The sequence below is a fragment of the Pinus tabuliformis genome, chromosome 4_1, assembly GCF_031772625.1.
Source record: "Pinus tabuliformis cultivar Carrire ecotype Pingquan chromosome 4_1, CPIR1, whole genome shotgun sequence".
NCBI lineage: Eukaryota > Viridiplantae > Streptophyta > Pinopsida > Pinales > Pinaceae > Pinus > Pinus tabuliformis.
The window spans coordinates 586,751,116-586,761,955 of record NC_142303.1 but is presented as its reverse complement, the minus strand read 5'-3'; the positions used below and the strand labels follow the sequence as shown (position 1 = coordinate 586,761,955).

The 10,840-nt window shown below is 32.5% G+C and overlaps 1 protein-coding gene across 4 annotated transcripts in view; it reads right to left on the bottom strand.

The window, feature by feature from the left end:
* Positions 1 to 9,252: 9,252 nt before the first annotated feature.
* The window catches only part of LOC149177323 (DNA replication licensing factor MCM6-like), a 40,755-nt gene continuing 39,167 nt past the window's right edge, over positions 9,253 to 10,840 (bottom strand). For 3 of the 4 annotated variants that reach the window (XM_089420086.1, XM_089420087.1, XM_089420088.1), the window contains 4 exons: positions 10,705 to 10,823; positions 10,466 to 10,603; positions 9,885 to 10,015; positions 9,253 to 9,770 (listed from right to left, as the gene is read on the bottom strand). In XM_089420086.1, the coding sequence (XP_089276212.1) occupies positions 9,630 to 9,770; positions 9,885 to 10,015; positions 10,466 to 10,603; positions 10,705 to 10,823 (529 nt within the window). In that variant the 3' untranslated portion in view covers positions 9,253 to 9,629. The remainder of the gene's footprint in view (positions 9,771 to 9,884; positions 10,016 to 10,465; positions 10,604 to 10,704; positions 10,824 to 10,840) is intronic. The other variant, XM_089420085.1, reaches the window with a different exon arrangement.

The window sequence follows — 10,840 nt, the reverse complement described above, 5'->3', positions numbered from 1 at the left end:
ACGTGAAGCTAATAGGAGAAAAGTTGGTGAATATAAAGTGAATGGAAACTATGTTGAATTGTGATTAAGGAAAATATCTCATTTTTTTATTAAATTTCAAAGAAAATAAATTAATTAATTAATTAAAAATTAACTAGCATTTGCACCAGATGTTGCAAAGGAAACGTCGTAAGGCATAAATTCGAGAAGCATTCTGACATATAAAGAATCATTGAAGATGATAATTAGTAGGTGAAGGGTAAAGAGCTAGTACACAATTCACATTGAATTAAATAAGTGTTGTTTCTTTTGGAAACTTTTTGGCTATGACATATGACCAAAAAAAACTTCCCATTTTTAGCAGGCTATGGAATGACTTCAACTAGAAGGAGACAATACTAGATACTATTGCATGTATTGGGGAGGAGCATAATGTTGATCTCTTTAGTAAGATGAATTAGGGAAACAAGAAAAGAGGAACTAAGAAGGGTTATCTACAGTCCTCCATTGTGGCCTTTTCCGGTAATCTTTTTGCTTCTCAATGTGTATGGTAAGTCTTCAACACTCTATCTTTGCTTCCAATGACTTCAATCTGTATATTCTTAAATGGAGTTTCTACTATTGTTTAAGCTAACATCCTCTTTTTGGTTGGATTTATTTCTATGAGCATGGTGGTATTCATTCTTTTCGCTCTCTTTAGTTCCCTTAGTTGTAAGTGCACAAAAATCTTGGACTAATATGACACTGAAATATTGATAATGGGAGTTAATAATCATGACAACTTTTTTGATGGAATTATTTGGGTTTTAATCATGACAATTCTTTTGGTTGAATTCTTTGGGTTTTATGTCATTTTATCTCCAAAATACACAAATAGTTTTGTTGGTTGGAACAAAGCTACAAGTTATAATAACAGAGTTCAACGTAGACATGTTGTAGTTTAATGAACCCCAACTGTGTAGCCAACAAATAAACTTTTTTTGTTGAATCACCCTCTACTTATCCTTTTTTTATTCATTTCACTCTTTTCCAGGTATCAAAATGATTTGCATTCTAAATTTCAATTAAAAATTGACATGTTGTAGTTAAATGAACCCCAACTGTGTAGCCAACAAATAAACTTTTTTGGTTGAATCACCCTCTACTTATCCTTTTTTTATTCATTTCACTCTTTTCCAGGTATCAAAATAATTTGCATTCTAAATTTCAATTAAAAATTTTATTTCTAATTTCAATTAACAAATTGTATTTCTAAATCATATTCACTGAGTATTTATGGGAATACCAATTGTTTAAGTTCTTGTTTATAGAATCATAGGAATTACTATGGTAATGATGGTAAAAGTTGTAGTCTCACGTACCCAACTATCAAAGCGTATTTAAAAGAAAAAATAACATTAAATAATGTTTAGTTGAGAAACATTATAGAAGGAGACTTGAACGATGAATTCTCCTCCAAGGACTTCATGAAAGTTTATTCTAACACTTACCCAACTATGAAAGCACATTTAAAAGAAAGAATAATATTAAAGAATGTTTAGTTGAGAAACATTGTAGAACGAGACTTGAACGATGAATGAATTCTCCTCCGAGGACTTCATGAAAGTTTATTCAACACATACCTAAATATCAAAGTACATTTAAAAGAAAGAATAATATTAAAGAATGTTTAACTTAGAAACATTGTCGAGACTTGAACTATGAACGAATTCTCCTCCGAGGACTTCATGAAAGTTTATTCAACTACCTCTGACCTGTGTTTCTAAAGACCCCCTAATGACTACCAACAACAACTCTATGAAATGTACAATAGGTCCTTTGATGAATACATAAATTTGATAGTTTTACAAGCTTTAACAAAACAACAAGGTGAGTTCGTTTTAAGAGAACAAATATTCTAGAATATTCATAGTAATATACACAAATCAAAGGTTAAGATTTATTTCCAAAGTAGTTATGTCATTTTTTCCATTTTAATTAAAATGGTTAATTACAAGAATTCCATATCAACAAATGTTATATAAAGTGGTGAGTTTTAGTTTTTTTGACACATGGTATTGATAAGCTATGGTATTGGCTCATGCTATTCTAACAAATCTTATTTACAAATTAAGAATCTCGATAATAAAATAGGGTAAATCTCTATAATTAAAAATCATGTTCCATGTTTTCATATATATATATATATATATAATTTCTTAATAACAATAATTTTAAAATAACGCTATAATTTAATGATTTTTATTTTAATAATGTGAAATAAATCGTTTAACAAATATACCTTAATATTTATTATGAATTAATGTCTATATATATATAACAAAATTATTACTTTTATTACTATTTTATTATTTATATTTTAATATTAGTTTTTAATATAATAATTCACCACGACATGTTCATAGTATATAATCTAAATGGAATTGATATTAATTTTTCTAAAACATGTCATTTAATAATCGTAAAGCATTTCCATATACAAAAAATTTACAACGTTGAAAAAAAATGAATCTACTCCATTTTAAATAAATCTAAATTTAACATGAATACTAACCTATTAAATACCTAAAAATTACTAGACAGAACATATAAAAAAATTTGATCATTGAAATGAATACTAACATATTAAATACCTAAAAATTATTAGACAGAAAAACATTAAACAAAAATTCCAATCATTGAAACATCATCAATTAATTTAAGTTTATATATTATTGAGTACTTTTCCACTTGAAGCTTCCTTATATGTCTCAGAAGTACAAGTGCATATATGCCTCGTTTTTGTTGTTGGCCTTGTAATTTTCTTTCTTTTCTTGATTGTTTAACGTTTTGTCTTTCAACTCATTTGTTTCTATCAACTCAGTGTTCCTGTAAGGTATGCTGGGAAGTTCTGAACTCTTCATAGCAAAACAAATTAAAGGCAAAAAATTCAACCAAAAACACACTATTTATATGTAAGTCTTTTCCTGATTGTTTTGAACTCTTCATAGCAAAACAAATTAAAGGCAAAAAATTCATCCAAAAACACATTATTTATATGTAAGTCTTTTCCTGATTGTTTACCATTTGTGTTTGTAAACTCAGTATTCCTGTAAGGTATGTTGGGGAGTTCTGAACTCCTTAGAGAAAAACAAATTAAAGGAAAAAAATTCAACCAAAAACACATTATTTATATGTAAGCTCTCGATTAGCAATGATCGCGGAAGCAGAAATAGGACATAGGAGGGGCCATATACTTGAATTAACATGAGCTTGATCCAAAATCAATCCCTTGTTGATAATTTTGATCAAACTGGAACTCGAAACCATATCAACTATTGACATATTCCCTCAAATGACAAAGACCAGATCAGGGCCTTCTGCAAGAGATCCATGTCATTATTTTTCTGGTTTTGGACAAAGTGATAGAGATTTCAGTGAGATTTTGAAGATTCCGAGGACAACAATTGAAGAACAGAGGTGGAAAAGTAGTGCATTTGATATTTGTTGTACACAAGTGTAGCAAATGTAAGGGAGATGTATAACTCTGGTGCATCTGGTCCTTCAATCATATACTTGCATGGACAAAAGCAAGAACTGACTAAATGCATACTTTCTAGTGGCCCTAAGCCTCCAACCACATTCATATATTTTGCATCCTTCCAAATTGATTATGCTCGCTCTTTGAAGTATATTGTAAACAATCTGGATCCCTTAGAAGAGCTTGGAGCTAGATTAGGATGCTTGGGCAACTGCATTCACATTCATTCATGAGTATGATTTAATCCAAAATATTGACTAGCATAAATCCCTCTTAACCCCTGATTTATTAAGAGGCATAAAAAAAAGTGCAAAACTCAGAGTGATTCACCAAAAATACTGAAAATTTCCTAGAAAAACAACATTTCCAACTTTAGAATTGAGGAAAGCCTAGTTTTCAGCTATCCAGCAAGCATAGCTATGACTGGTAACTTAGAGAAGTGCTTATGTTTGCTGATGTCCTTCTCTGCTTTTGATGATAGTAAGCGTGCCATATCCTAGAAGGATATATCATCCTCCACTCGAGTTCCCTGAAGTATTCTTTTTGTGTAGTTTCCCAGGACAATTTCTCGTAGTGGAGACTAAAAGTGAGGTCCATAGTCCAGTGTTGTCATATACACAAAAGATTTAGTCCATGCAATGGGTATTCACGTTGTGGAAATAAGATGTACGGGATTCAAAGTGCCCAAAAGAAGGGTGTGGTTGTGATGTTACCCTGTGAAGAAAAACTGGTTCAGTTTCTTGTCTTCCATTTCCTGGATGTTAGTAGTTATTTGTAAGTATGCAGAAGAAAGTGCGGCAGCATGTGATGTATTCTCTCACTTGCATGCAGCAAAAGAAAGCACCATTTCCTATCATGGAGAGGCAAAAATTTCCTATCATGGAGAGGCAATTCATCCTCGTTGAGTGCAAAATCAAGAATAGAAGGTGCAATAGAACTTCAAAGTTCACACGTGATAGAAAAAATACTCAAAATTTTAATATGGTAATGGAAGGCAAAGTTTCCAGCCAGCCAGGGGCCTTTTTTGGTACGGATTTCTCATGAATACACCATTTTCTTTGTTACCTAAACTGAAAGAAATCCTTTGTGGGGACAAGTTGATGGTTTTGCAGGTATGAACTCATCAAATTGAAAGGAAATGCAAGTATGAACTCATCAGATTGAAAGGAAATGCATGGCTGATCCGTCACACTCCAAATTTTCTTTCAAAATGAATTAAATCCCATGGTAAAAAATTATCCTTGAACATGTTAATTTATTCTTGTTCCAACAAATCTTTATAGATATGATGCAATTTACATTTTCTAGATCTCATTCATTGCTCATTCATTTGATACTATCAATTAGTAGAAATTTTGAGGAAATTTGTAAACCTCATTTATTGCAGGTTTGGGAAGAGGACGTCAGAAGATACCTGTTAGAAGCATATTTAAACCTAAACAAATCCTCAAATTGACAAGCCAAGTAAGATGGAACCATTCGATTTGAACCATTGTTAGACAATTGGATTGTCTAGGTCCATTGATTTAATTACACCAATAGAAATATTTTTTATGTTTCCTTTGCGTAGATGTCATTGTCTTATACAAAGTTGGGTTTCTAACTGATTTTAACAGCTTCTGGTGAAACAATGTGCAGAAGGAAGAGTCTTTATTTTTTCGCGAGAGTTTTGTTTCTTCTTTAGGGCCATGGACAATTGTTGTGATCAGAATTCACAGTGCATGTGATAAGCACTCTTGTTCTGTTCTGTTATAGTGAAGCACTTTTTTAGTGCCCTGAATGCAGTTGTCAAAGGAAGAGAGCCAAAGTTTCCTGATGGCCCTAGAAGGCATGAAATTTTGTGTCCAATAGATGATATGATACCTAAAGGAAAAGCAGACAAGGGTTTTTTTCAAAAGGCCTTAATGCTTTAGGTTATGCTCTAGACTCCAGAAGGTACTCTTAGCTACCATTCAGTCTAAAGTTCACCAAAATGCCCATCAAGGCTTGGTACATGTTTGACTCTTACATACAAACTTGGAAAAGAAGGTAATCAATCCGTAACAATTTTCCTGCTTATTGTGTTCATCGCTTCTGTAACCAAGAGCCAGGGTTGAAGGCGGATTAATAGAATATTTTTCCCTTGAGAATTAATGTAATTACCTATGGGAAAACATGGAATGGTGTGGCCCTCAACAATAGGTTGTTAGTTAAGGTTCGTTTCCACTGATGGAACCAAGACTTTAGAACCTTGGAAAATTGATGAAATCATAGAGTCAAGATCTCACAACTCTATGACCATGTCAATGTACTTTATCAAACCACTCACTAAGGTTAGTTTCAAATGATGAAACCAAGACTTTAAAACCTTTGAAAATTGATGAAATCATAGTGTCAAGATCTCACAACTCTATGACCATGTCAATGTACTTTATCTATGACCATGTCAATGTACTTTATCAAACCACTAACATGACTATAACAAACCACTGACTATTAATCACATATTTCTTGACAATGTCTATAGATGAAGTCAATATTTATGTCCAACAATACATGTATAAAAGGATTTAATTTATTAACTAATATCCTATTACCATTCAATTTATTGATGCATGTGAATCTGTGATACTTATGGTAAAATTTATGTTAATAACTTATACCATTTTAATTTATTCATAGATGTGAATCATATGATACTTATAGAAAGAAAAATCCATGTTATTAAGTGTAATAACCCATTTCCATTTGTTTTAATTTTTGAAGTAAGGACATTTTTCTGCTTTTATCATCATGAAATTAGATTGATTTTTGGAATTTTTTTCATTTTTTAATTAGGTAATTTCCAAATAATTAGAGTTTTAAAATTAGGCAAATAATTAGGTTGATTTATGGACATTTTTTCATTTTTTAGTTAGGTAATTTCCAAATAATTAGTGTTTTAAAATTAGGCATTTCCAAATAATTAGTTTTTAAATAATTCATATAATTAATTTTTATATATATTTTAATATTGAAAGGCTATTTCATATAATTAGTTTTTATATATGTTTTGATATTAAAAGACTTTAAAAATTCACCCTCTTTTGGAAATTTATAAATATTTACTTTTTCTTGTAAAATTATAATTATTTATTTTTTCTTCTAAAATAATTAGTAAATTTACAAAAATTTAGAAATACAAGAAAGATTGAATTTCAATAACTCACCTAGAAGAAATGAAATATTTTTATGACATTGGGTTGTAATGTAAAGAACAAATTTATTCACCCAAATATTGACTAGCATAAATCCCTCTTAACCCCTGATTTATTAAGAGCCATAAAAAAAAAAAAGTGCAAAACTCAAAGTGATTCACCAAAAATACTGAAAATTTCCTAGAAAAACAACATTTCCAACTTTAGAATTGAGGAAAGCCTAGTTTTCAGCTATCCAGCAAGCATAGCTATGACTGGTAACTTAGAGAAGTGCTTATGTTTGCTGATGTCCTTCTCTGCTTTTGATGATAGTAAGCGTGCCATATCCTAGAAGGATATATCATCCTTCACACGAGTTCCCTGAAGTATTCTTTTTGTGTAGTTTCCCAGGACAGTTTCTCGTAGTGGAGGCTAAAAGTGAGGTCCACAGTCTAGTACTGTCATGTACACAAAAGCTTTAGTCCATGCAATGGGTATTCATGTTGTGGAAATGAGATGTACAGGATTCAAAGTGCCCAAAAGAAGGGTGTGGTTGTGATGTTACCCTGTGAAGAAAAACTGGTTCAGTTTCTTGTCTTCCATTTCCTGAATGTTAGTAGTTATTTGTAAGTATGCAGAAGAAAGGGCAGCAGCATGTGATGTATTCTCTCTCACTTGCATGCAGCAAAAGAAAGCATCATTTCCTATCATGGAGAGGCAATTCTTCCTCGTTGAGTGCAAAATCAAGAATAGAAGGTGCAATAGAACTTCAAAGTTCACACGTGATAGAAAAAATACTCAAAATTTTAATATGGTAATGGAAGGCAAAGTTTCCAGCCAGCCAGGGGCCTTTTTTGGTATGGATTGCTCCTGAATACACCATTTTCTTTGTTACCTAAACTGAAAGAAATCCTTTGTGGGGACAAGTTGATGGTTTTGCAGGTATGAACTCATCAAATTGAAAGGAAATGCAAGTATGAACTCATCAGATTGACAGGAAATGCATTGCTGATCCGTCACACTCCAAATTTTCTTTCAGAATGAATTAAATCCCATGCTAAAAAATTATCCTTGAACATGTTAATTTATTCTTGTTCCAACAAATCTTTATAGATATGATGCAATTTACATTTTCTAGATCTCATTCATTGCTCATTCATTTGATACTATCAATTAGTAGAAATTTTGAGGAAATTTGTAAACCTAATTTATTGCAGGTTTGGGAAGAGGACGTTAGAAGATACCTGTTAGAAGCATATTTAAACCTAAACAAATCCTCAATTGACAAGCCAAGTAAGATGGAACCATTCGATTTGAACCATTGTTAGACAATTGGATTGTCTAGGTCCATTGATTTAATTACACCAATAGAAATATTTTTTCTGTTTCCTTTGCGTAGATGTCATTGTCTTATACAAAGTTGGGTTTCTAACTGATTTTAACAGCTTCTGGTGAAACAATGTGCAGAAGGAAGAGTCTTTATTTTTTCGCGAGAGTTTTGTTTCTTCTTTAGGGCCATGGACAATTGTTGTGATCAGAATTCACAGTAGTGCATGTGATAAGCACTCTCGTTCTGTTCTGTTAACAGTGAAGCATTTTTTTAGTGCCCTGAATGCAGTTGTCAAAGGAAGAGAGCCAAAGTTTCCTGATGGCCCTAGAAGGCATGAAATTTTGTGTCCAATAAACGATATGATACCTAAAGGAAAAGCAGACAAGGGTTTTTTTCCCAAAAGCTTTCTCTTCCAGTAAATTTATTCACAAGGGAGTCAAGTAATTTCTTTGAGGTTTCCATTTGCTTGCAATGACTCAAGATAATTTGAGTAAGTGGAATAAAGTGCCTTGACAAAAGCTAACAGAAGAATGTCCAGTTCAACATTAGTGACTTTGATATCATGCATAATATATTTTACTTCGAATGCAAGAACAAGAGGATTATCATTTTGTAATTCAAGATTGAACAATTTAATCATAAGCTGAACAACTTCAAGTGCAGAGTGTGAATCGTAGAATTCCTACAGTTTTTGTAAAGCTTTGAAAGCATTTGAAAATAGCAAAATATGGTTTCCAAATTATGTGACTTACATATACCCCTTCAATATGCATTGAATCTCAACCAAACGTTGGGAAATATTGTAATGGCATCCACCACATAAAAACCAGGTAAACAATTGAAAGATTTATGATTTCATTAATATAATGAACATCCATGTATAGCTGCTTTGCACTAGAGCATCACACCCATCAATTTATCCGCATAGCAAACAGTGAATTCCATCCAGGGCAAGCCATGCAATCAATCATTTCAAAATTATGTTTAAGAGTTAACCAGATTTTGATAGATTCATAGGTTATAATGCAACATTATGTGCAATCAATAATTAACAATTTTATAGAAGACTTGCTTTTATTGAAAGAATTTAAATCAAACAAACAGTTGTTTCGGTTGGTAAGGCTATACATCCAAAAATCTCTTCGGGTAACTATATGCAATTAACAATTTATATTTATCTGTGTAAATCAATTCAAAATATTATAATTGTAGCTTAGATTTCAGGTTCGGATACCCTTCCAATGCAGATGGATCGTCAAGGAAATCCATTTCTTCAAATCATTAACCCACTGAAAAATAAATAAAACAAAATAATTCAAAGTACCCATGAAACTTCTTTTAGGATTGAATACATGTTGAACTACCCAGTTCAGTGATAGGAGACTTCACATAACAAGCAACGCTAGTGAGGTAAAAAAAAATCGATTCTAATAAGCATGCAACTCCTGTGCAATACAGACTTATCTGAACTACTTAATATCATCAGCTGGGTTTGACATAGAAATACAGATTCTTTTCCATATGTCAACTGCTTCCTTTTCACTGGCAACCAGAAATGCAGAATATAATCAAACTGCATTAGATCATACCTATGCTTAATATGGGTTGATTCCATAAAAATTTTGCCGTGTTTGATATAAAGTTCCTACTCTAAGACATAGTTGGGATTAACTGCTAAAACCCTCTGATCATTCCTAGTGGACTGGGCTAATCCTTCTGTCCCAGGTGCTGGTGCTTGTGGGCTGTCATCAAGAACCACAAGAACACCTTCCCTGTCTATCAAATGCTGCAAAACACAATATAATTTGATCAACACAATGGACCCTAACTAATACTGCATAGAGCCTAGAAATACAATGTCCGAGAAATTTGAAAAAAAATCATATCAAAATTTCAGTACCTGTATAATCGACCTCACAATTTTTACTTCTTCCAGTAATCCACTCATTGTATCAAAAACCTGCTGGGAGTTCAAATCTTGAACGTACCACTTGATTAAATCTGTCTGTTTCAAACCAGCTAAACCAGCCTCTGCACAAACCAAATAACAAATTAATGAATCCATTGTAACATCGAGTACCAAATGACCAATCAATCAAAACAATGAAAAGATACAGCTTGACCAGGCTTTAATGGCTAAGAGCATGTGCTTTCGCTTAAGAAAGCATAGGTTAAAATCCGAAAGGAGGTAGAGTATGTACACCTCTGTAGACTCGAGAGGTGAAATTGCTACACAAAGAAAGGAGGTCCCTCGACCCACAAACAAGAGGTCTCATGCATCAATTTGGTGTCTTTCTAAGACATGACCTTAAAATATTATTGTTATAATTATCATTATTGTGAGCTTCTCAAGATGACCATCTTTAGCAGACTACTAAGGTAATTTATTAAATCACTTTGAAAGTTTAAAAAAATCCAGGTAGCATGTCAAGTTGGGAACAGAAAAAAGTGATGGATAGAACATGTAAATTGTCACAATACCATCTTTAAGTGATTCTTCATGTTGTCTAAGCCGCATGACAAGGGCACAAGTAACTTTTTGGAAATGCTCATATGTAACTGTCATTTTCTTCTTTGGTTGATCACCAGCTTTTCCTTCTGCTGCTATTGTACCATTGCCTAAATAATAAAATCATCAATTCAAAACTTTGGGCAAAACATTACAGCAGCCCATGTAACATTGTGGAAACCATGTTCTAACATGTATTCCATGCACTTACCTGAAGGTTGATAGCCTTCTGTTTCTGCTGGTTGGTTCTCATTGTCCCCAGCACCTCTATCATTATTGTTATTCTCCGCATCTTCGAAATCAGCCAGATCAATCTCATTTGAGTCAACACTGCATAGCAGAGACAC